This window comes from Coloeus monedula (genome assembly GCF_965178545.1).
Source record: "Coloeus monedula genome assembly, chromosome: 14".
Classification (NCBI taxonomy): domain Eukaryota; kingdom Metazoa; phylum Chordata; class Aves; order Passeriformes; family Corvidae; genus Coloeus; species Coloeus monedula.
The window spans coordinates 3,836,504-3,862,964 of NC_138794.1; the positions used below are offsets into that span (position 1 = coordinate 3,836,504).

Sequence of the window (26,461 nt, forward strand, 5' to 3'; positions counted from 1 at the left end):
GGTGCTGAAACAGGTACATGAGATGTCCTTACTGTCTTGGGCATTTTTTGCAGAAGGATTATCTTCTGTTCTTGTTCTTGGGGTAATTTGCTGCTGGCATTGCTTTTGCAGTGTCAGCTCCCAAGTGACACCTGTAAAATAATGAAATGGATGACATTTGGGACCAATTTCACCAAGTGTTCTAGTCCTTTGGATTTCACTCTGGAACACTATGTTATATATTACTTCATTTGCTTGAGTCAAAACTTAAGTGTGTCAATTCAGTTTAGTAATCCCCTCTTTATTCTAGAATTGTCAAATTGGATGAATCTGAGCCTCCTTTATTTTGAAGGCTTTCTACAAGTTTGCTCTTGTAGAATGGGTTATTGGCTAATTGTTCTTTCAAAGGGCATATTTTTCCTAGAGGATCATCTTTTCCAAATGCTTGTTTTCTACACAATAAGTTTCTAATATATTCTCTTCCTGTGACCAAAAAACACAGCCTATTGCCACAATTTTGACAACTAACATGAAAACTAACCAGGTAATCTGCCCTGTCATTACATACAGAGAATCCTTACAGACCATTAATGGATATCACATCATGTCTGAGAGTCTTGCTCACTGTATTTGCTCTTGTCCTGGATCAGGTGAGTACATCCAAAGTCTCCTAATGCCTTGTGTTGAAATGTATTGCATGATAAGCTGATGCACAGTAATTTATCTTTTCCTTAAGGCTTAAATATTTTTTAAAAAGTGCTTTAATAAAGTAGTCAGCGTGGCCCAGAATCAAATACAATAGAATTTCATCACAAACTCATCTTTCCTCCCCTTTTTGATGTTTTCTTTTAAGGCAGTAACCACTAAAGACCCAGATTGTATTTCAATGACAGTTTTCATTATTTTTAAGACATTCAAACGAATGTGGATGTAGTTGGCTTCAAATTCCAAGTAATTTCAAATGCTAAGGTGCCTCTAGATAATTTAAACAATATTTCTAGTTTATGATTTGTTCATAGTAAGATGATTTGTTCATTGAAAACCAAACACCTTAGAGATTGTTTGCCATATCCTTAGATGGAGTTTCTGCTGACAGTGTTTTTTCCATAGTATTAGCCATACTGAAATGCAAGTGAATTATAAATTTAACCATTTATCCACGAGTCTATCTTGTTTGAATTTCACAGGACCCGTTTTCAAGCACAGTTCTCCCATGTAAGCAGGCAGTGCATATTTTCTAGTCACTACCTTGATCTGAATCCAGTTAGGAGTTCTCAGTTTGCACAAATTTCATTGTCCATTTTAGCACACCTGATTCAGTAAAATATTGGAGCCATTATGGATTCCTCTCATGCACTTAATGTTTCCTGAGTAGTGGAGCTGTAATTGTTGTTTAAATACACAGACATCTGGAACTTTTGCCCTGAAGGCCCCCTTTGTGAAGTATTTTTCACTCTGCCCTTGTGTTACTATGCCCTGACCTCTTCTACTTGTAACAGTTACCTTTAAGAGAAGCTTTTTTACCATCACATCAGCATTTATCTGAACCACTTCCCATTTTTTGGTAGGATTTCTCATTTCCCTAATTTTGCAGACTAAATCACTAACTTTGCATAAAACTTAAGGATTATCACCCAGCAAATTCCAATCCTTTTTTTCCATGAGATCTAACTATGTGATTATAAAGCCTTCCAACATTCCTTAGCCACTTTCTATTACTGACTCCAAGCTATAACTTTGACTTGTATCTGAACTGAATACCTGCGTCTTTCAGGGTGCCTCCACCAAGTCATTAACACCTGGACTATTCAAGCTGGCTCGTTAATTAGGTTTTCACCTTGTCTGTGTCATTGAGCAATTAGGCTTTGAAGTGAAATTTCCACAGGGCATTTCCCACTTGCAAATTCTTGTATCACTTCAGCAGAGACAACATGGCTGCTATCCTTGGGCTACAAGCAGGATTAAAAAAAAAAAGTTGTAGGCATACAGCCTTACTAAAGTTCTTTATCTAATCCAATTTTACAGCTAAGAGCAACAGCAACTCCCTAATCCATTCATTCCCCTCCACAGCGATTTATTTCAAACCCCTTCCTTCTTTGCTCTGGTCCAGCCATTCTTAAAGGCGAAGATTAGCCAAAGCTGCCTTCTCTCCCTAATTCCATAGTACAGTAAGAGCTTGCTTTAGTTCCTTTTATGGAGCTCCAATATCTTCGTTTAGACCTTATTTCCTCACCTGAGGTGTCTACAAATGTGTCGCTAATTTAAGCCATACCTAATTTGGCCCTGGCAGTTAACATCTTGCTGCCAGTTTCAATTAGGGAGGAGAAACAACTACTGAAATCAGGTGTCTGAGGTGTAATCATATTTACTTGTAAGGAGGCCGAAAAAGCTCTTTCCCTAGACACAGGTGGCACCAGATAGCATGGTGGTTGCAAGCTTCTTTCAAACATTTCCAAAAACCTTCCAGAGCAAATGCTGACTGGTGCTCTCCTCTTTGCTTTCTCTTCTGCCTCTTCTACAGAGAGTCCTTTGTCAAGTAATATCCAGATCCTTAACTCATTAATGTGTTTGTCTTCACACTTAATTTCTTAGTGGTATAATAACTCTTTCTAAAAAGTGCAAACAGCGATTCCTTTCTCCCAATTTACAATGTGAAAATCACTCTCAAAGTTCTTACATTTTTTTCTTCTTTGCTATTCTAAAGAAGTAACTATAACACACTCTGGAAATGCCTTTCTTTTTCTTCTTTGCTATTCTAAAGAAGTAATTATAACACACTCTGGAAATGCCTTTCTCTCCCAACCCAATCAAAATGCAGTGAGCATGGCAGTGAGTAACAGAGAGCCCTGCTGCAGCCAGCAAAGCTTATCTCTGAACTGCTCCCCAGGTCTCTGCATAAGTTTCAGCTGAATCATAACTCCCAAGTATCCTTACAGCCAGGATCAAGCAGCATTATCGCAGAGCTTATCTTCCCCAGAATCTAAGCGTCGCCTGAAAGTGCTTTTCCATGAAGGCAGAACCACATCTCCAATTTATATCAGCACATTCCTGATACACAGTCGTATTTCAGTATATAACCAATCAATCCCACATATAACAACCAACTAACCAACTAAAACATCCTTTCAGCAGAGCTCTTTCTAGTCCATCTGCTCCTCTGAGTGAGAGACTGTGCCCTTTGGAACCCTGAGCAGCATCGCTGCAGGTTTGGAATCACACTACTAAGTGGATTTTGTTCTGGTGCACAGCACCAACCAGGTGTGTTCTGGACTACTACAAGAGCTTTCATGTTTTAAGAGCTATAATTAAATTACTACCTACAATAATAGACCTGAGGTTAATGAGCTCAGCTAGAGATGCTACGTTGAACCACAAGAAATGAGACAGACCCATTATGAGACGTTTTCAGCCTTATTAGACATAAGACAGATGGAACCAGGCAGCTGACTGGCCTTTTGGTGCTCGGGCAGCGTTCCCTGCCAGCGGGATGCCCCGTGGGTGCCCGGGCGGTGCTCCCCGCAGGGGCGGTGCCCCGTGGGTGCCCCGTGGGTGCCCCGGCGGTGCTCCCCGTGGGTGCGGTGCCCCGTGGGTGCTCCCCGTGGGTGCTCTCCGTGGGTGCGGTGCCCCGTGGGTGCTCCCCGTGGGTGCCCCGTGGGTGCTCTCCGTGGGTGCAGTGCCCCGTTGGTGCCCCGTTGGTGCCCCGTGGGTGCTCCCCGTGGGTGCGGTGCCCCGTGGGTGCTCCTTGGGTGCTCCCCGTGGGTGCGGTGCCCCGTGGGTGCCCCGTGGGTGCCCCGTGGGTGCGGTGCCCCGTGGGTGCTCCCCGTGGGTGCGGTGCTCCGTGGGTGCTCCCCGTGGGTGCCCCCCGTGGGTGCGGTGCCCCGTGGGTGCTCCCCGTGGGTGCCCCGTGGGTGCGGTGCCCCGTGGGTGCCCCCCGTGGGTGCGGTGCCCCGTGGGTGCTCCCCGTGGGTGCTCCCCGTGGGTGCTCCCCGTGGGTGCGGTGCCCCGTGGGTGCTCCCCGTGGGTTCCCGTCCCCCCGCCCGGCTCCCGCCGCTGTCTCCATGCGACAGCGCACCGTGGGCGTCTTCCAGCGCTTCATTTGCATAACCGCGCGAGTGGCCAATGGGCGGGCGCCGCTGCCGCTGTCATTTGCATGCGGCCGGGCGGTGGCCAATGGGGCGGCGGCGGCCGGGCGCGCGGAGGGCGATGCTCCCGGCGGCGCGCGGAGGGCGCAGCGAGAGGCCGGGCCGGGCGCGGGGACCTGCCGGGACCTGGCGGCCCTGGGCCCGGGCGGCCGCGGGGCAGCGGCGGCTCGAACATGTCGGTGGCGGGGCTCAAGAAGCAGTTTCACAAAGCCAGCCAGGTACGGGGAGCGGCGGGGCCCGGGCGGGCTTTGCTGTTGATGGGCGGTTCGCCCAGCGTTCGCTCCCGCACGGCGCGGCGGATGCCTCCTCCGTCTGTGGCAGCATCACCCTGGCATCTCCGGGGAGTGTTTCCTTCAGCTTTACCTCCGGGTCCTTTGCCTGTGTTTTTGCCTGTCAGCTTCTTGTGTTGTTCTCACAAGAGAAGGTTGCCCGTTCCATTCTTTTGCTTGGGGCTTCATGTCTTGCCTTTACTGATTAACAATTGTTATTTAATGGTGGGTTCGTGTTCGTGTTTTGAGGCCTCCGTTAAAGCTACAGCCTGTAGGGTAGCAGCTTCCCCTTAAAGAGTTCATTGTTTTAATCTTCCACAAATTGCTGGTTTATTATCCTACCTGGAATGCCATGTATTTGTCCTGCAGAGGGTATCAGATGTTTCTAGAGTTTTCCCTCCTTTTCTAGATGCTGTACCCTTATCTTCTCTAGAATGAATCTTCATCTTCTCCCGATCCCTTTATCTCTTTTCTCTGTTAAATGTGCTTTGCTTTAATAGTTTAGCTGGTTTCTTTTAAGAGAGAAACGCCTTTCTGCCAAGCAGGTAGACTGGTTGCATTCCACGGCAGGATGGTGCCAGCGCAAAAGCCCGCATTGATGCGGGGCTTCAGGATGTGGCTGCGGTGGGATTCTTCCACTGAAGGTTTTTGGAAGTCTCAGCTGCTTTGCTTGCTCATTCCAAGTCAAAGAGATCTGTATTTGTGTTGGCTGTCATTAATGATAATGATAATATCGAAATTAACCTGTAACCTATTCAGTCAAATCCGACAGCTGCTCGTCTTGGTGAGAGTGAAGAAAATAAAGGTTCATTGAATGCTTGGCTGTCCTCTTTCTAGGTCTTCCTTCAGCTCTGTAGCTTGTCAGCAGCCCAAGTGCAGAATCTGCACTTCGTTTGGATACAGAGATGCTAAATATTTGTATCTAATGTTTCAGTAGTGTGCTCTCTTTCGTGGAATGTACTGATCCTGAAAAATGTTGTGAATTGGTATCTTTTAGTTAACTTTCACTGTTCTTTTGAGAAAATGCTCGATCTGCAGGGCAAACAAATCCAAGGACAAGTTATTAAAGATTTTTGGCTTGTTTTGCATTTGACATGCTGGTAAGTGATGCAGCCTTTGCTGTGGTAAGCTTGTAACTCGAGATGCAGAAGATACTTAACTGAGGAAGTTTGAGAGGTAACCACAAGAGTCATCTTGTCTTGCAACTAGTAACAGTGCAGGTTACTTAATCCTGCTCAGATGTTAGGTAAACAAACAAACAAAAAAGGTTGGATGAGATCTGATAAAGGTAGTAATAATGGCAGAAAGGAGCTGTAGGATATATTGAATTTGACCACATTTATTGGAAAGTTGTGGTATGACTTCCAGTATTCAATACAGTGAGGAACTGCAATGCATAAGAATATTCTTCTTCTCAGGGTCAAAAGTAACGTTTTGACTCATTTTCAAATGTAGAACTCAGCAAGAAATTTTTTATCAGTTGATTGAAAAAGTCTGCTGTTATGGACAGAAATACTGCTTACTAGGAAATTCAAGTCCAGGAATAAGATAATTTTTTTTTTTTTTTTTTTTTTTTTTTTCTGCTACATGAGGTAACATAAGACACTTCTTAGGAGCTCATTCGGTAAGAATTCAGATAAGATGTTGGGCAAAATAGTAGTGGAAAATAACAGAAGAAATAACATATATGTATAGTGGATCAAAACACCCATGTCTAAACAATGAAACTGCTTATCTCTGACACACAGAGGCACAGTCATGCCTAGATGTGTAAAGTTGTTGAACTGACAAAAGTAAGGTGGAACATGAAAAGTGGAAATACTGGGATTCCATCTTTTAGAAGAATTCTTTTACAAAGTGCTAAAGCAAGCAAATGCAGAGCATGAGAGGTATTTCTCTACAGAAGATTTGTTAAATTTCCAAGTACTGTGGGATCACTTAAGGAGACACAGACCTTTGTGTATTGAGTGGCTGAGAGATGCCAATGGTAACTGTTAACAGCAGAGACAGGCATTGCTTGGGGAAAGAATGAAATTAATTCCTTTAGTGTTCCCAAAGGAGAATGGGGGCAGATGACAAAGACTGGCAAATGTCCCAGAGGACATTGAGGAATACTGGAGGGAATGAGACTTGTGCCAGGGCATGTGATTAAGGAATAATATTTGAAAGCTGACAGAACCTAAGGACAAAAAATTTGAAGGCTGAAGCAAGTGTATTAAGACAGTCTGTATTTAACAGTTCATTCAGAAATGTGAATAAATATCAAAAAAGTGACAAGATCCATATATATATACTGTGTCCATGTTAAAATAGACTTCTGTTCCATAAATAAACTACAGTTCTAAAGGAAATGTAGAGTAGTATTGATGTAGAGTATAAAAAGATTAAGTAAAATAAAATAAATGGAGTTATGGAATAATTCTGCTTACTCTTACTGAACCACTGAACTTTTTTGCAAAAGAGCTGCATTTCAGTTTTGTTGTTGTAGAAGGCCTGCCTCTTCTGTGTGTCTTTGTGTACAGGTTTTGCATTGACTGGTGGTGATCACCTTTGTGTGTAGGCTTAAATTCTAAGTGCAGGAGTCCAGGAAAAAAGCAAAAATTTTGATTTTATACATGCAGTTGAGGTTTCTGGAATGTTTGTCTGGTGCTTGTCAGCTTGGTTTGTCTGAAGTTACAGTTAAGTAAATGAGTGTTTGCTTTATGAAAGGTCAGCAGCTAACTTTTATGGTCACTAACGCCCTTGCCAAAATCAGGCATGACACGCTATTGCAAACTTGGTTGGTGTAGTAAAAAGTCACCATGGGTCTGTCTGTTTGCAATCCAGTAATTCACAAGAAGTGTTCTGATGGTTTTCCCCTAGAATTTTTTACCCAATTGTATTTTTTTTCCCATTGAAAATTGCATGTGTTTGTTGTTCTTCACTGAAGTGTCTGGTAGTGAGATCTAGAAAAGAACTCTTGTGTTACAGTATCTGTTGAAATTCCTGCAGGGAGGTCTGCACCCCAGGGGCAGTAGGGTCTTAGCTGTTTTTCTGTACATTCCTATATATAAAGCTGCAGTGCTACTCCCTTGTCTGTCCCCTAATGATTGCTTCCCCTGGTGTCACAGAATGGATAGACCCAAAGCTTGGATGTGTCTCAAAGTTTCTGTGTCTGTTATGTAGTGATAATACCCTTCACGCTATTAGAATTTTCTTTACTATGCTTTCTGCTTACTGGGTTATAAGTTTAAATTGAAGTTCTTTAATTGAAAGTGGACTGCAATGAGGATCACTTCCATTCTCTCCATTAAATATCAGTGGTGATTCCTGGAGTATAACTCATTTGACTAATGAAATACCAAGCAGAACCCATGAAGTGTCTTAGCACCTCTCACTGGCTGATAAGCAAGGCCAGGCTGTTTCTCAAAGCTGATTAACTAATGTGCAACTCCCATGAAATCCAGCTTTTTTTTTTTTAAATATATTTTCAAATATAATTTTTTAAATTAACTTTCGTGGAGTTGTGTTTGCAATGAGAGTTTGTGTCCTGTTGCTTTCAGCCTCTGCCAGATCTGATCTGTTTTCCTGTTTTCGATTTGAAAGCGTTTGATGTAGGTGTGTGTATCTCTGCCTGCTGGTTCTGCAGCCCTTGTTCTCGTGGTGGCTGTGCATGTGGGATAACCCAGGTGGTGGGAGGACTGCATCTTCTGGTGCATACTGGGAGTATTTTTAGAGTTTAGAAAAGCAGGAGGCACAGAGAGTGAATAAGAAAGCCTTAATAGGTGTCAGACGCATTTCTGATTTCTGCTGTGCTCTAAAACCACAGCCAGGTGAGGATCTCTGTGTAAAGATGTGGGATTTTTCGAAGTACTTGGAGGCTGGTGAGCTCAGAACCTCACTCCCCTCGGCTGTTTTGAAAGCTCAGCCACGATACTGGCATAGGAAATCTGCTGTTGAGTTTGAATTCACACTTATAAAATATTTTTTTAATTAATTGTAGCTGAAGGCTGTGTGTAGAAGCAGTTTCACTCTCAACAGCTTATTCATATTGTATTTCTTGGGCTTAGTTTCTCAGAGCTAGTGGAAAGTAAGGCTTTTCTGAGGAAACACAACTACCAATATTCACAACTATTGTGAATACCTTATTTGTAATGGGATCATCAACAGCTACTGTAGCCTCTGCAGGCTGGGTTCTTAAACCTTCTCCTATTGTCAGTGGAGAAAGAAAGGCTCCAAGAGAATGTGAATCAGGAGCTGGTTCTATTGTCTATAGATAGAGCTTAAGGGGGAACAGATTTTCTAACCAAAACAACCAAAACCTGTTACTACTTTTTTTTGCTTTCTGAAAATGATTTAGCCTAGTGTAATAAATGTATCAATAATACGCTCTGTGTTTTAATTTCTTATGTATCCTGAGTGGCATTTCTCTTTTCAAGTGCTGCAATTTTTTTAGCATTTTTAAAAAAGCCTTTTACTGTTTTTTAAGAGTTTTTAAACTTTCAGCTATCACTAACAGTTGCAGGGATGCTGCTTCATACCTCCCAGATTTCTGCTTTTGCTCCTTTAATTTATGTGGCATTTTGATCCAGTCTGTTGGAGTGAAAACCAGCTCAGAATCAAGACCACCTTGTTCCCCAGACATAATAAGTTGTGTGATTGGATTTTGTTGTTAGGTTATTTGGGGTGATAGTGGTGTTTTTCGTTTTTTTTGTTCTCTTGACTATTTTTCTTCTCTGTTATGTTGTAGATACTAGCCCAGACATAATATTTAAGCCTTTTTAAAGTCTGTGTTGACACTGAGTTAATACACAAAAGCTTCAGTTACACAAGTGCTTGATAGCAAAGGAAGTACTTTGGTAAACTTTATACTAAGAGAACCTGATCCTGACAGTAAGACATGAAAGGAAACTTTATTGCCTACACGCAGCTATATTTATTTCCCAGGACTATAAGCTGTTACCATACAGTCTGTTAGAGATACTGTCCTTTAACAGCCAGTGTGAACTGGGCATGATAAATCCATGACAGTAGTAGAGAGAAAGCTTCTGTCCTATTCCTACATTTTATTAGATAATTGGATTTACTTTTCTTCAAATCTTACAGAATTGTGGAAGAAGAACGGGTGAAAAGGACATTAGAATTTAGTTTCTATTCTGATATGTTTTGAAATAAATGATTATACTACTTCTGCTTCTTATCAGCTGCTAAGGTAGCCTGCCAGTAAGGCAGAAGTGTAGCAAAACGAAACTATGAGTGTTTCAGTCAGCATATGTACAAGTTAGCAGAAGGTAGAGGTCATGTGCTCTGCAGCCTTTAACAATGCAGCTCTCAGAGCCTGCAATAGAGGGATCATAATGCAGTAAATTGGAAACCTAGCAGAGATGCAGCTGCAATTTGGAAGGAGGTTATTTATATTTTACACATAAAATATTTATATATGAAAGTCTGAATGGCATTGCAATAGAGAGTGGCATAATAGAGTGGGAGCTGAACTTTCTCCTTGAATTCATCTCCTTTTATAGCTTCTTGGCTTTGCTGTAGAGTTTTGCACAGGCATCCTGAAAGTCGAGTGAGAGCTGGCACTCCATCCCAAGCTCCTGCTGTTGCCTGAGTCACTGCGGCACATGCTGGGTAATACATTGCAGTGCAGGCTCCTGAGAATCCTGCAATGCTGAAAAACAAACAGCCAAGTGAAGCACAGCAGCAGCACTGCATTGAGATTTTTTCAGCAGCACTTGGTGTTACCTGAAGTTGCAGTGCAACCACTTTCTCTAAACACATACGTAATTCAAATATAAAATGCATCCCATTCTCCACAGCTTCTGTAAAAACCATATAAACCCCAGACTTGGTCTTATAATGATATTGTTAAGGACAAGTTCTTCTGTTTACGTTAATGTCACTTTCACCCTGGTTTATTGCCACGCTCTAGTTCTGTATTGTGCTGAGTTCTCACTGTTGGTCTCTTTTCTGTTCATGAAAGGCACTGCTGGAGTTTTATGACTAGTTGAGAATTGAAGATGCAGGTTTTAACAATGCTTTTCACAAGTCCACTTAGAAAAGGGCTATTCAAATTTCAGGTTACACCTTCAATTTGATTTTCGAGAGCCCCAGTGTCCTATCACTGTGTACATGTTTCTGTTACTAAAGTTATTAAGAGTTATATGCCTTGATGGGAGGATATACCAGTTAATTTCCTGCAGCATCTCAGATAGCAGCAGCTGTGCATGTGAAACACAAAAATAACTTGGCCTTACATACTTTCTATTCAAAGGACAATGCCAAGCCTCTGAGGAGAATCAATTCTGTTTCTTTGCTAGCCTAATTAAGGTGCATTTTTGATACTGTACTTGTTTTTAATGAACTGTAATGACTACAGTGAAATTAGTCAACTGAACATGACTTAAGAATCCAGGACTCAAAGGAAATCAGGGGGTTCTAAAATTCTGTTTTTTAAGAGTACCATTGTTTCTGTTTTTGTGCAGTCAGGTTACAGATCGAAGGTGAAAAAGTGGGGAAAATATTTTTTAATTATTTTCTTAACCAAGCTAAAAAGAAATATAAAAACCAAGTATTAGTGGTCCTAGGTAGTAACAGCCCCTTTATTCCCTGTGTGTTGCAAATGCTAGTAGGTCTTAGTGCTCTCACTCTTTTTCTTGCAGATGCAAATGAATATGGTACTAGAAAGTGACCTGAGTTCAAGGATAAGGAGCTAGTCAGTGGCAGAACCAAAAGTAGATTATGTGCTTCCAGACTATTGATGCAATGTCCAGTTGCTGTGGGTTTTTTAAAAAAAAATATTGTTTTTGAAATTTATTTTGCATATGTATCAATAAATGCAAAATGTAGATATGAGTTCGGATTGAAGTTTTCGAATAAATGTGATGTAATTTCACTGACTCAAAGTTCAGCAAGGTTGAACATGGTATTTTCAGTTACCTTTACTGTATTTAATACCCCTCTGGAATGAACAAGCAGTCTTTTAGAAACTGGGATTTTCAGGTGATGGTATCTCCTCAGCAGAAAACAGTGGGGGCGTGTGTGTCTGTGTGTGTGTGTGAAATGTACTTGGTGCCATAAACAAAATGTTGGATTGGGGGTCAAAAAGTCAGTGTTCTGCTTCAAAATTATGATTTTGCCTTTTGCAATCCTGTTGAGAGAGCTAGAAAGTGAAATATGGTGCCTGTGCCATCTGTATGGGCAGGGAATGTCACAAACGTGGGAACGCTTTGTCTTTCATTCCCGCAGAGAGTGTAGCACCTGCCAGCTTGGCATCTGGGTCACAAAAGATGTGTGCAGGGTGAGGGGGGAAGGAGACCCATTAAATGAGGAAATAGGTAATCAAAGACTGTAACCTTTCATCAATTCAGAACCAGCAGTTCCAGTCTGCTCTTTTGAAATTTCTTCCAAAGAAAGTAATATTTTTAAAGATGTTAGGATGAATTCCGTGTGTGGTGTGATCTGCTTGGATGACTGCCTGAGGCACTGGAACATAGCAACTGTTACTTACCTTTAACTGTTTATCATTTTATGGCTTAAGCTTCTGAATAACCCCTACTTGTTCTTTCCCCTGTACATTGTAGTAACCACCTAGGATTCAAAGGGCCATATCCACTGCTTTGTTTTGTATGGAGAATGCAAGAATCATGGCATTTTCATTCTGAATTTGATGATTAAGAGTTTCCCTTCAGTGATCTCTTCAGCTGTGATTAAAGGTTCCTGTTTCATGGGACTAGGCATGTCTTGCTACTGATGGATGTACTGCCTTCTTTGTAGGAATTTCTTGCTGCAGAGCCCTGTGCCCCCACAGAGGGGGACAGAGCCCTTTGACCTCATTTGCACCAGTGCTTTATAGCTCATTGGGGAATTCTGCAGAGGTCTGTGTTCTGTGTGTAAATTATACTTGGAAATTATTTCAGTTTTCTCTGTCATATGTTTAATTTGATAACAATAGAAGTCAATTCTGTGTGCATGCTGAGGGAAGTTTCTGTCCCCATGGATGAAGTCAGCGGTGCATTTCTGCACTGCTGCTCTTACTACTAGAAAGAATTGTGCTTTGTGGAGATGTCTTTCCAGTGTGTGTCTTTCTTAGAAATGGAGCTGAGGAGACCTGTTATCCCCAGTTGTATTGGAGTTTGTGGTGTTGTGTGTAACAGTGTCTTCCTTCCTAAAACCACTGGCATATTTTGAAATGGAGTTACGAAAATAAGGCAAAAATGTACAGTGACTTCCTCTCCAAACTAGTCATGGTGAACAAAGTGATGAAATAATGGTTGTGAGGGGTTTTTTCTTCACTTTTCACTCTGATACATGGAGGTTTTCTAGTAAGTGAGTGAAAGGAGCAGGGATTATTACAAACTTTCAGATACATTAAAGTGCTTGAGACTTGTTTGTTCCATTTAGGTTTTCCAACTCTTGATGAGCACAGATTGCATTAGCAAAGAGCGAGCTATCTTAAGTCCTTTCTTTTTTCCCATGGGTAGTATTTCTAAGGGCCTCCATGGATTCTAGCTAAGTCAGCAGTGCTGCTGGAAGCACGTTGATGGATTTTTCAAAATATTTGAGGAATGAGACTTTTAAGGCCATTAAAAATTCAGTTGCATTTGTAGCAGACCCAGGAACTGGAAGCACGTTGCTTCACAGTGCTCTGATGCTGGGTGTGAACTTCGACTTGGGAAAACTGTGAACTAAAATGCCTTAAAAAAAAAGAAAAAGAAAGAAACAAATAAACGAGAAGCCTCTCAAAGAGTGCAGACAATATGCTTGTTGATTCAAAGGGAAAGTGCACAATCCACGTACAGCAGAACCAGGTGGATTGCTTTGAGTAGCAAGTAATGGGGGCTGACTGTGTGGCAGAAGAATGTGGGTGTTTCACACTGTACCAAAAGCACAGGAAACTACAGGACTGGCAGCTTAGATAAGTAGGAATGATGCCATTTAAATCAAAATAATGTGCAGTAAAAAGTAAGGATATGAGAAGGAGTTCTCAGTCTGTTTTATATTGATTTAAAATTCACACAGCTTGTCTAAGTGCTAAAACATGTAAGCAGCAGTTTAATAATATTGAAGGACAAATTTCTAACTTGAATATGTGGAATGGAATTGTGTAAGAATTACTGTCTGGAAAGTAGTTTCTGAAAGGGCAATAAACAGATTATTTGTCATTTTTCATGCATAAAAAGTAGACTTGCTGATAAACATGCAGAAGTGATGATGAGAAATAGCATGCTAATGTGAGGAGAAGTTAATTCCAAAGCGAATCAACTAAAAATTACAGTTTTGACTGTCAGTGTATCTGGCTGTGTACAGCTTCTGTTGAGAGTCTTGTTCTGCTTCCTCTGCACAGCTGTAGTGGATGATCTTGACCACATTTTTGCTGGTAATGGATTCACTAAAACTATCACTTTAAACTATGGCACTGCCAAGGAAGTTTTTACTTTAGATAAATAGTTGTATAGTAACTTTTAAAACTAATACTTCTAAATATTTGCAACGTATCTTTTAGTGTTAGCAGCTCTTGAACTTCGACAGATTTAAAAATATTTGGCCCAAATACATAAGCTTTGGGCTTAAAGCTGTAAGTCACTGTTAAAAATGCCCTCATCTTGTCTATGTTATTTCTCCTGTAGCTGGTCCACGCTGGTGCTTAAAACTGTTTGCCAAGTAATTACTGAGACTCAGATAAACTGCTTTGGTGTTGAATGTATAATGAATAGGTCTGACTTAAGGAAAGGTGATGTGAGTATATTCTGGCTTTACAGAAATCAGAATTAGGTTATCCATTACTTTTTCCTGCTCTTTGACAGGGCTCTTTGACATCAGTTGTGTCAAGTGATCCTGCTAATCGTGCATGTGGGCACTGAGGATGTGTAGTGCTTGGTGTCCTGATAACGTGGTCCAGTGTATTCAGCCTTTAAAAAAAAAACCTCGAACTTTTAGATCAACTGATTTGTGTTTAAATGGATTTTCAGTAAAGTCATGGAATAAGCAGAAATCTCTGGTGGTGGAAATGCAGGAGGGCAATTGGGTAGTCATGAATTATGCAGAACATTACCCATGTTTTAAGAAGTAAATAATATTTACATGTTTTAAGGATTTTGATTTCCTGTTCTGCATATGCAGGCTATGATTGATGTGTTGCTTGATCTCTCCTATTTGACAAACTAGGATTTATTTCTTTGTTTCAAATGGTGTAAAAGAAATACCAACAATAGCATGTTACTCTAGTGGGAAAATGGTGCAATTGGCTATTCTATAGCAACTCTAACAAAGTCAGACTTCATGCAGGATCCAGCTACAGGGTACCACACTAATCCATTAAGTTGTAAAATACTTGCACAGCTTTACATCCATGGATAGTTCTGTGACTGTTGATGTGCTGAAAGCTGACTAGACCCTCCTGAGTTCAGGACTGTGCTGCAATCAGTGATGTATTTAATGTTAACTTTTGCAAGAGGATGTGGAAGCCATCTTCCTGAATAAGATAGGGTAGTTTAACCTGAGAAAAGAGTGAAGGATCCAGTTTCTGGGTTTAATTCCAGGGCATTGTGCTGGAACTGGTCACATAATGTTCTGGGAACATGAAGTGTATTCAATTCCTCTTAGGAGCTATGAATCAGAGTAGTGCTCTCTTCCAGAACTATGACTGACAATATGCCAACATTCTCTAGAACAGAGCATAGATTTTCACTAGACTGAGTGGCAATGGTAGCTGTCATATGAAGAGAGCAGAAATGAATTGACCAGTACTGAATGGGCAAGGTGATGTAAAGCTTACTGATTTAGGGCATAGAGGTCATTAAAGAGGTCAGAGCATCTCACTGTACACACACCTTTCCACTGCCTGTGCAGGTACAATGTTTCTGCAGTCAGCTTTAACAGCTGGATGCCATCAGATGCAGGATAAAGTTGCATGGTAGCTTGCATCACCCTACATCTAGGCTGTGGTAGCCTTGCTCTACCTTCAGGGTAAAGTCCTGTCCACCTGCTTGAGTTAGCTCTAGTCTTGTGTGATCACACACACTAAGCTGTTAGAGGCAGCTTATCTGTCTCAGAATCAACCCAGCTCCAGTGTGTGAGCAGCTTTCAGGTGGATTAACCCACTGAAGAGCTCACAGCACGCAAGAGTCACTACTACCAGTACAAGGGAAATGGAGGGAATGTCTCAACAGGGATGAAAAGGATTTAGAGAAGGCTAAGCAGCTGTGGAAAAGTACCTTAATGATTATTAGAATGTTTTGTTCGCAGAGTAGAATAAACTATGCTTTGCAAGGGATTTGTATCTCATTGACATTCTGAGTGATGAGCCAACAAGGAATCTCTGCTACCAGCTCACCCTGGGTTAATGGTGACTGTTGTGAAAATGATAATATATCATGTGAGGGCAAAAAGATCTATCCATAATCCTGCAGGCCTGGAATCCAAACAGGATGGCTGAGTGGTTTAAGTGAAACGGTGATCAACCTGGATGTGGGTAAAAGGAGTGTTCCTGGTGAAAGCAGCACCTCAAGCCACAGTGAGATCTGAGAGTCTTCAGCCTGACTTCAGTGAAAGACTGAGAATGCTGTTGAAGGAGAGAGGAAACACATTTCTTCAGTGGAGGAAAGAGTGCCTTTATTTCAACCAAGAGGAGTGTCTGGGGAAGGAAGTTCTGCTCAGCTGGAGTAAGCACTAGTGTGACAAATGATGTACAACAGAGACACAAGTCAGGGTGAAGTTGTCAAAGGATGTTAAAGGTAGCAAGAGGCAAGCTAATCAGTAAAAAATAAGTGTGGTGTAACTTCTCATGTTCTCTCAATACTCTGGACAAAACAGAACGTTTTGAGGGACTTCCTTGACAATTACTTATTAGCATCTGTAAAAGCAATTTTTAAATACAGTCATGAGAGACATCCAGTATAGAAACATCTTAAATGACAGAGGAGTGAGGAGTAAGAAGATAATATGAAAGGTTCTCATATTACTTGTAAAGGGAGTGTGTAAAGGGGTTGTTTAAATCTCTGTTTTTAAGGGTTTTGGTTTATAGTATAATCACCCTTTCCCATCTTTGCAGTGGGTATATATGAGTGTATCAAAAGGAAGCCACACCTTCCTTACAAGCACAGAGAACAACTTTAGAAAGGGGGATTGTTTTAAGGCCAAATGAGAATGGTATTGCTGCCAAGTGAAATTTTGCACTGGGAACCTGTGGAGGGAGGAAGAAGTGTTAATGTGGTAACAGCCAGTGGAATGCATGCAGTGTGTAACTTGTCATTCACAGCTCCAGCTCCTCTCCATGCAGAGGAAACAGGATGAAATATTGCCCAGTTGTACCTGAAACAAGATGCTGAAAGAGAGGCAGAAAATGGTTCTGACAGGCACTGAGGTGCTGCTTGTCCTGGTCACCCTGGGAAGGACGAGCTGTCTCTGTGGGATGCACCCACTACTTCTACTTGTCTGCAGTGCTCATGCACATTCTGTCTCTATATTGGCTGGACGAGCAACTGCCAAACAGACCATAGTTTAGAATAAAAATCCCCAAAATTTGCTTTTCAAAGAAATTCAGAATGTTTTTTTTTTTTTTTTTAAAGAAGAGTTTGGAACTGAGTGAAAAGTCAGTGAAATTGAAAAATGAGGAAGGATAATCACTAAAGCTATATTTTTATGGCCCTTTGATGGCTTTACATTTCTCTTTTTAGTGTATGCTCACTTTCACAAACAAGATTTTAAACAGATTAGGGAACAGTATTTTAGATTTGCAAAATGAAATATGGAAGTAAAAGTGTGATTCTGTGAGCATGGAGATTCATGGTTTCAGGTATGTCATTGTTCTTGGCTATTTGAGCTCTCACATCAATTAATTTAAATTACTGTCAGAGACATTGGTGTAATCAGGTTTTCTCATTAAAAGTACTTGTATCTTCTCTTCTGAGAAGTGGACAGTCTTGAGTCTGACACTGTTACATTTTTTTGAGTAGGCTTGCAGAACAAATAATGTGTCTGTGTCCTAGATAGGTTAGTTTATTACATTTGAATTCTTACAAAGATGTTTTCCCTTAGAGATGGGTACAATAATGGTGACTTTGAATTTCCTGATCTATAAATGCGTGTGTCAACATCAGTGTTGAGTTCTTTAGGAAACAGTGGAGGTTTGTCAGGAAGAGTTCAAGGTTTTGCAGTACAAAGTAGTTTTTGTTGTACAATGTGTGTGCTGAAGAATAGCTGCAGCAGACAAGTCGGACTAAAATGCTCAGTAATAGCGTGACGTGTCACCGCCTGGTGCGAAATGAGTCACTCTCTATAGAGATGCAAAATCACATTATAGAGTCTAGAGTCTTGTACTTTATTCATATATGGACAAGACTGTCCTTTGTCCCTGATAATGGTTTTCTTCAATATCTGTGTGTGTCTAATTTAAGCCCACAGACAGCATTGCATTGGTGTATGTACCATCTCCTGCTGACGATCTGTTTGATTCGTGCCATTTGCCTCCATTTTCTCAGGGTTCTGTATCTTACTCTCCTTTTTCTATACTTTTTCAGATTTGATTAAAGACTAAGTATAGTTGTCAAACTGGAGTGACTATTTTGTCATATGTAGAAATACTGGCCTCAGAGCTGTATTTGTTTGGGCTTGCTTCAGAACAATTGTTTATGTTCTGACTGAACAGTTGCAATAAGTAGGAAAGATCATTCGGTGCTGCTTGGAAAGATCACATTTGAAGTCATCAAAGGGCAGTGGGAAATGTTTCTGTGCAGAGAATTGGAATAAGTCTGGAGAAAGCATGAGAGAGTTACTGGAGCTCTGTGGTTTATGCAATGGCATAGAGATGAAGGCTTTGTTTAGGAATATGATTTTTCTTGTTGAAATGTGTCTGGATTTTGCCACAAATTGGATTTATAGGCAAGGAGGAGTAGGCAGTGTGTAGGTAACTGGAAAAACTGCCATGAGATGGATGCAGTTTCTGGAACATACTTCTCAGTGTTTTTGTTGCTTCCAAAGTTCAGTAACTGCCAAGGGCATCAAGTGTAAAAGCACAGTGGTTTAGAAGGGCCTATGTGAACCCTGTGTTTCTTACTTTTTCATCCCACTGGTGTGGTCAAACAGAGTGAAAATTGCAATGTTACTGGGTGTACTCAGCCTGTGTAGGTACCTGGGAAGGATGCCAAGTCTGATAGGGATTTCAAGTTTAAAGCACTTAAGACTAGATCACAATCACAATGTGTCTCAGAATTACAGAACTAGAAGCAGCAGCTGTGCCCAAGTTCAGCTGGTTTAAGAGCCTGTAGGACCTGGAGGTAAAAGTCCAAATTCAGGATAATGATATTACTGCAGTAGATTGTCTGGGTAAGCTAATAACAAGTTCCATTAATCACTGGGTGGTCCAGCTCATTTGTGAGAGGCTATGGGGGAGCAGAGGGGGAAGAATTGTGTTTGAATTGTTCTTTATTGGAGTTCAAGTCCTTTGGCCAGAATGGCCTGGAATAGCAGGGGCTGGGCCACTGCTGTTGAGATGCTGTTCTAGGTCTCTGTGGCTGGAATCAAGCTTCTGCTTTGTGACAGCTGCTCTTCTTCCCTTCAAATGTACAACTCATTTCCTTTCACATTGTTCAGGGGCTCATGTTTAAACTGTGCTAATGGTTAAAAAGAATGAGGAATGCCTGTAAATAGGAAGGGGAGAAAGCTGCTCTATGTTATGGGGAAGAAATAAAAGGCACATTTTACAGCTACAGTTGAGGGTCCCTCCATAATGATCTGTATGTGATTACTGATTGCTTAGTATTTTTCTGTCAAAAAACTTAGTAAAGAAAATTATCTCAAATACTGTATGCATTGTAAGAGAAAGGACTTAGCCTTTTAGGTTTATTAAGTGGTGGAATACATTCCTTTAAACATTTCTGCTAGAATTACATTAAACATTCTGTATGCTTCTAACTCATGGGTTTAATGTTACCTGGTAGAGCTGTAGGTCTCACTTGAAGCTTAAATCAAAAAGTGTTTTGCTGCTGAAGGCAGGAGGAGACTCAAGTCCCATTTAAAAAATGAAGGGTTTAATACATGCTGATGACATTTTGTCTAAGTGACAGATTTCTAATCAAAAGCCTCTACTCTTGCAGGTGGTTTAGAACCAAGGTGTGTTGCATTTTCTGAGCCTGGCAGTCAGTGTGCTTCATAAGCCATTTGATGAGTAGTTGTTCACAGTCAGTGCAAGTGGTGATGCTTATCTGGTGTGTTCTTAAATGTCCCTGCATCTGTGGGAAAGTGCTTTTGCAATTTAAAGGCAGAAGGTTAAATTTAATGAAATGTGGAGTCATAAAGGGTGCATATTAATGTGATAGAAAACAAACCTGATAGAAGGTGGCTTTTCAAGGAAAGGTTTATTGCAAGTCTCTTTGAAAGCAAAGGTAGCTTTTATCTCTTTCTGGCTGTTTTCTCCCTGCTCCTTTTGTTATTTTCTGTTTCTCAAAATAACAGCAAGAACATGATCTTGTCTGGGATGTTCTTTACAGTATTTCTGTCCTAGGACTCTATTCTTTTAACCTTGAGTTGAAATCATAAATTACCAGGATAAACCAGTCCTGTACTTCGATAAAAGAGCATGAGAGTGTACCAATAAATGACTCCTGAACAGAGCACTGAAGAGAACAAAAGTATATGCATGTCTTGATGGGAACAGAAAAGACACACTAGCAGGGAAAAAGGAAGGAGGGGCTGGCTTGTGAGAGAGATTATTTAGGATGGAAGGTTGAATGATTTTTATCATCTGTAGATGCACAAAGTAACTGGTCTTTCTGAAGTGTTTCATTTCCTGCCCAAGTATAATTTCTCTGCACAATTTATCAAGCCACTGCTCCTAGATGTGGGAACATTTTTTTTTTTACACTTATGCAGCAAAAAATGGAACAATAGCTAGACAATTCTTGGTCCCTCTGAGTTGGGCTTAGCATTGGAACTGTCACGATTAGACCTTTTTCTGGAAAAAGTGTGTGTGTGTGTGTATGAGATTTGCTCAGGTTTTGGGCAGGCCATACATCCAGCAGAGGTGGAGAGAAGTTATGTTAGAACAAAACTATGGAAACTGAAAGAAACATAAGGCAAAGAGGGGCAAGTGGTAATGAGGGGTGATGCAACTGAGAGAAAAACAAACTAAATGGTAGTGGAAAGAGACTAAAATAGAAGAAAAAAAGGTGCCAACGTTACCAGTGATTAGTAAATGAGGAGAAAACAACATTTCTTAGGATGCATGGCTTTCTTAACGTGTCTGTGAGAGAGAAAACATACAAATCTTAGTAGAAGTACTCAAGGGATGGGCGAGAGTGACAGCTCTGCACTCCTGGGCTGCAAGGTGAGGTGAGCACCCCCAGGGCACTGCCAGGAAAACCTGATGCAGGAGGTGAGTGCCTTAACAGAGCTGACTGCCCCTGGCACAGGGCTGGGGGTAATACAGTCAGTGGTAAAGTGATTTCCTTGCTTTACCCTTCCCTGCTTGTTTCAGTTTTTGAGCACTGAGCCAAACTCTTCTATTTCTCAGTCTCAAAGACGATGATACCCTAACAAAGAGCAGGCTTTGTCCTGGTGTTTGAACCTGTGGCATTGATTTAACCTTGATGGGATAGAGGAGCATCGGTTTCGCTGTCTCTCTCCCAGGAAGGCAAGCAGTGTTTGTACTTCAGCCTTGCACAGGAGCTTCAGCAGTCTTTAAATTGTCACTGGGACCCTGGGAACCCAGCTGCTAGTGGCTGCTTAGGGATTGCTTTGAATTGCTACATCCCTTGTGGGGATATATTCCATTCCTGCACCTCTTCTCCACTGTCTGAACTGTGATGGTTGGTACAGCTTCAGGCCACGTCTCACCAGAGGCTCTGAAACTGGGATCCTCAGGCTCAAAGAAGAAATTGTAGCAAAATTCTTTGAAAATAGAGCTAAATTCAAATAGGCTCACAAATGAAATGTAGGAATAGAAAGTGCTAATGTTTTAAATAGGACTCGGAATTAAGTTATTATGGAGCATTAAATGTGCTACTCTTTCAAAAGCAGTGATTTCTGCCGTGGTTTCCTTTAAAACTTCATTTTTGCAAACTCTGGCACTGATCATATGCGTGAGAGAAGTGCCAGCTTGAGCTAACTTTGCAAGTGCAGAGGACTGGGATTTGAGAAGTAAAAGGAGGCATGTAGTGGACTCCTGGCAGAAATCAGTGCATTCATTGCAGGAAAAAGAAAAAATGTAAAAAGTAAAAATGGAACTTTTTTCCCAGTAAAAAATGGGACTTCTGTGTATAATTTAATACTATTACATGTGCTTTTTGGGTAGGTAGGATTGCCTTTGCTTTGCAAATAATCATGCAGCGTTTCTTTGCAAAAGTGTATCTTTTCATTTGCTCTGACAGAGTGCTGCCAAGCCAGGAGCCTTCAATCTGAGCTTTGTTGTGCAAATCTGCCTTCTTTCTAGAGCACTCAAGTTTCTTTGTACTTTTTAAGCATCTAGCTCATTTTTGTGAAAAAAGTATTTGCTGATTGTCAGAATTCTTAATGCTGTTTGAAATGTGTTAGGCCACAGTGCTGTGGATCTTGCTGTGCACCTTGTAGTTTGCAAGGAAGTGATGGGTCCAAACGTGCACAGGTAACTCCACAGTCAAGCAATGGTTTAAATGTTGGCAATTTCTGTAGTGTTTTCTTTGTGGTAATTGGAGACCATACACAGAAGCTGCTCTAAACTCCATGTACCCTAAGGTTCTGTGTTTCGGATGTATAGACTGATGAAGAACATAGATCTATTATAGATCTATTGGATGTATAGACTGATTAAGAAAATACCCACAACCTATCTGGCAATTATATTTGAATATAAATAACAGAAGCCTTTGCTGTGCCAGAAGAAACTCGAGGACAAAATATTTATTGAAAAGAAGACATTAAGTAATAGTAATGCAGTAGTAGTAGTTTAGCTGCTCTCAGCTGTTTATGACTAGAATCTGAAATGAAACAGAGCTTGTATCCTGGCAGTGTTGAGTCCTCTGTGCTTCTCTGATGAGTCTCTTGGGTTAGAATCTTAAGAAGTATTTACATGCCTAGAGATTTAGATAAGCACTTGGTGGGGTGTTCAAAAGCATCCAGGTCCCTAATACCTCTTGGCTTACTTAAGGGAATATGGGAGTGTGTATATGCACATGTGCATGTGTATAAAAGCTGTTGATTAATTCTATTATTTTGAAGAAAAATCATATCAAATTCAATAGGAAATAACATTCCATCCCAGTCTGCTGAGCCACTGAGTTACTTCACAAATACTGCTATGCTTATATCTTCTTTTCCTTTATATATATTTTTTGTTTTATTCTTGGTTTTCATTACTTGCTTGTATTTGTTGAAGCAAAGGGAAAAGTTGTTAATCTTTGGGCCTTCTGACCTGCATGGAAAAGAATGTCATTTGACTCATCATTTTTCAGAATTTAAGTGTTACCACTCAAATTTTGAAAAACTGGAGCCATCTAGTCATATCTGTTTTAACTTGGAAAATAGATATGAACACTTTTCACTTTTCCACAGACTGTACAATAAAATCTTTCTTGCTTAGATTGTACACTCATCTTTTAATTTTTTGTGACAAAATCTGAAATTACATTCTCACAATAAATAATTTGCATTCTCATTATAAATAAATAGTGCAACTCAAAAATTGTGTCCCATAAACATAACTTTCCCTTGTTTTGCCTACTTAGTAGTATAGATAGAATATTTTATTTAAGACTGCATTCCTCAGGGCAAAAAGTGGAGATCTGGGACCCTAGCATTTTCATTTCAGAGGTAGCAGTTGTTTGCTGTGTGGCCAAGGACAAGTCAGTTTAACCCAAATTCAAGTATTTAGTCTTCCAGTTCCTCTTCTACATTAATGTTGTATTAGGAGCTTGGATGTGTGGTTTCAGCCTGTATGCATTTGTTCCCCATGTTTCCTGAAGCATCCAAAGCTATAGCAGTGGCTAAAAAATAGTTCTTGCTGAGAGCAAAAAGTCTGGAATCCAGACAGGTGGAAAAGCAGCACAAGTAGCATGGGCTTGCTTTTAATGAGACACTTGAGACCTTTGGAGCGTCACAGACAGGGTGAAGCTGTCCATTACATCATGAGGATAAAATATTCTGAATATGCTACGACCTTTCTCTTGCTTAGAGCAAGAGACAGCACCCTTCTCAATGTGCAGACTTCTTTGTAAGGCTAGATTACACAGTCTGTATTTACACATACTTTGGCTGGATTTGGTTAATAAGCTTATTTTAAAAGGCTGCATGATTGTGTGCAGACGAGATCAGCTGGGTACAGGATTTTGAGTGTTGACTAAGCAACAGCAAGTGCCCAGCATTCCTGACCCTACTTAAAATTCTCTTGCTGGCATGGACTTACTTGTAGAACAACTTTAAGCGATATCAGAGCTAGAATTCAATGTCTGATGTTTCTGTTACTGAATTAATAAAAAAAACCCTCCAAACCAAGCCATATGTAATTTTGTGCCTAATTCTGGCAGAAAATTACATACAAGAAATACACTAGGAAGAGCACAGGAATCATGGGGTAAATTCTCAGTATTGCTGTCAAAGAAAGGAGATTAATTTTTTTTTTTAAAACAGATCTAGCAAATATCAAATTGATTAATAAATAATCTTTTGGTAGGTGTTATTATTGACTTTCATAAAATGCAGGACCATGTCTGGCATATTGGCCTGTTTTTACAGGTTCCTTAGTTGTTTAATGCCAAGTGCTTCATCTTACCTAATCAATTGTAGACCTTTTCTGAGAGCAAGAGGTGTTACTATGTCTTTTGCTGCTTTCCTGAGATGATGAGTTTCTAAAGTACATCCACAGAATTTTTCAATCTGTCAAGATCTTTAATATACTCATGTCTGTTTCCTTTTTGTTTTCTTTCTTTTTCTTGAAAGAGCAGGAATCAAAAACTATTTAATGCATCCTGGCGTTCCTGTCAGCAGAAAGAATTGCAAGGATGCTGGGAATTAGAGCTGTGGTCAAACACCCACATCACAGACACTGCGTGGCAGATGTTTCTGTAAAGTCCTCATTAGCTTTGTTAAAATGGCCACTCTTCTCTTTTGAAAAATTTCTATTGTGATAGTCCTCCCACATGGCAGAATCTTTTGTTTAGACTACGTAAAATCAGGCAGTTCAACTCGTAACACTCTAAACTACTTTCTTCCATCTATATTTTTGGATTATGTAAGTCCTTCCTCAAGAAAAGACACATTCCTCAACCAGCAACCACGTTTGTCATGTTCTTGGGCTCTGTGCCTTTTCCTTTTTCTTTGATGGGGTTTCCCAAGCAAAGGCTGTTGATTAAATACATTGGCATGTACCCAGGTGTCTTCAGGAGTCTTTATTCATACAAGTTGTTCTAAGTTAGGAGAGTTCACACTAAATGATACAGCACAAAAGAGTTGAAAGCAGCAGAAATTCTTGTCTGCCTTGTTGTGAGTGTCTCACTCAATCAGTGGAAAAGCAGAACCTCTGGCTGATGGGTTGGTGAGGGGATTTTGCTGAAAGACGTCTTGGCTTGTCTGAGAGGTGTATGTGGATTGCCTGCTGAAACTCCTCCATCAGTGGGGAGTGCTGTCATTGCTCAGTTGTCCTGTAGGTACCAGTGCTTGTAAGAGCTTTCTGGATCCCAGAATACAAGGACTGTGCTATTGGAGCTTCCTTTCTGAGTAGAACTGAGCTGCCGCTTCTGAGCCTATGCCAGAGCTGTGCTGCAGCTGTTCATTGATTCTGTGTGGGAGCTGCAGGCCTTGCGTTCCCTGTGTCAATGGGCATTCTCATCTGCAGGAGCATATGGGCACTTTTGATGGAGTGGCTCCAGTCCTGTTGATGCTGGCAGCTGTAGAGGTCTCAGCTGATTGCCTGGCTGGGCTTCTCTACACTTTGGGTCATGCTCAGCTGTGAAGAATTTGCTCCATGTTAGAGAGTAGATTGAATAATGCTTGGCACAGATCTGCATGTGACCCTTTAACAGTGACGTGCTCCATGCTGAGCTCATGTTACCCTGGCAGCTCACAGAACATCTCCATGTGGGAAAGATGTGTTTGGGGACACCCTGGGATCTCCCTTCCCATGCAAGCCACATTGCAAACACCTTTCTCTTCTATTCCTCTCCAGCTGCCATATCCTTGTGCTACTCAGTTCATCTAAAACTATCTATCATCTATTCCTAAAAATAGTCTGTGATCTTGTTGCTCCTGTTTGCCTGAGAAGTTACAAATAATAAAGGGCTCATAAATATTAGTGCGATAGGAATGTTCTTTGTGAATATAAACACTCTGGCAGTACTCTCATGCATTTCTTTAACTTTGTTTGTATGATTCAGAGATCTCTTGGTGGAAAAAGTATGTTTTGCTTCTTGGGAAACAGGCCCTTGAGATTCCTGATGTCCTTTAGATGGCCTGGGTTGTGGTGGTTTTTTTGGTTATATAAAAGAATTTCCTACCGAAAACTGGGCTCTGAAAAATGAGATGGGACTCAGGTTTTATATTTTGTAAGTTGTATGAAGTTTTTAACATGAGAAAGCATGTAAGAAATATTTTAATATTGATCTTGGTGTGTCTTTAAATGTAACACATTTCTCTACATATACTTAAAATCCTTCCTATTTTACAAAAATAGTAATATTTTTGGTATTTTAATTTTGTTGGCTGCTGGGACAAGATTTGCTATTGGGTCCATCAGAAATCCCTAAGGAAGTTGATAGTGTGAGCATAGTCATGAGCTGTCTTTGAAGTACAAGCATGTCCTACAGTTCTTACTTTATGTTTCTACTTTAAATGTCTGAGAATAGAAATCTTCAGTGGAACACTAGGATGTGAATTCTCTGGCCATGGATGTAGTTTTCTGGAGTTCTTGTTCAGCTGCTTGTGGTAGGTAATGAATTGTGGGTGAATCATCCAATTTTATGCAACACTTCTTTGTTTCCCTGAATTTTTATAGAAATGTACTCTGCCATGGGTACTGACAGAATGCTGCTTGAATTTTGTATCTTCAATATGATTATAATTTTTAATGTGTTCATGTCTCACAGAAATTCTAAAATACTATTACATTTTATAATTATGTATGAA

The 26,461-nt window shown here is 40.7% G+C and overlaps 1 protein-coding gene across 1 annotated transcript in view; it reads left to right on the forward strand.

Annotated features, from left to right (window-relative positions):
• Nucleotides 1–4,294: 4,294 nt before the first annotated feature.
• The window catches only part of SH3GL3 (SH3 domain containing GRB2 like 3, endophilin A3), a gene marked incomplete at both ends in the record, with an annotated part of 42,462 nt that continues 20,295 nt past the window's right edge, over nt 4,295–26,461 (forward strand). Inside the window, one exon of the mRNA XM_082290940.1 lies at nt 4,295–4,339. Within this exon, the coding sequence (XP_082147066.1) occupies nt 4,295–4,339 (45 nt within the window). The remainder of the gene's footprint in view (nt 4,340–26,461) is intronic.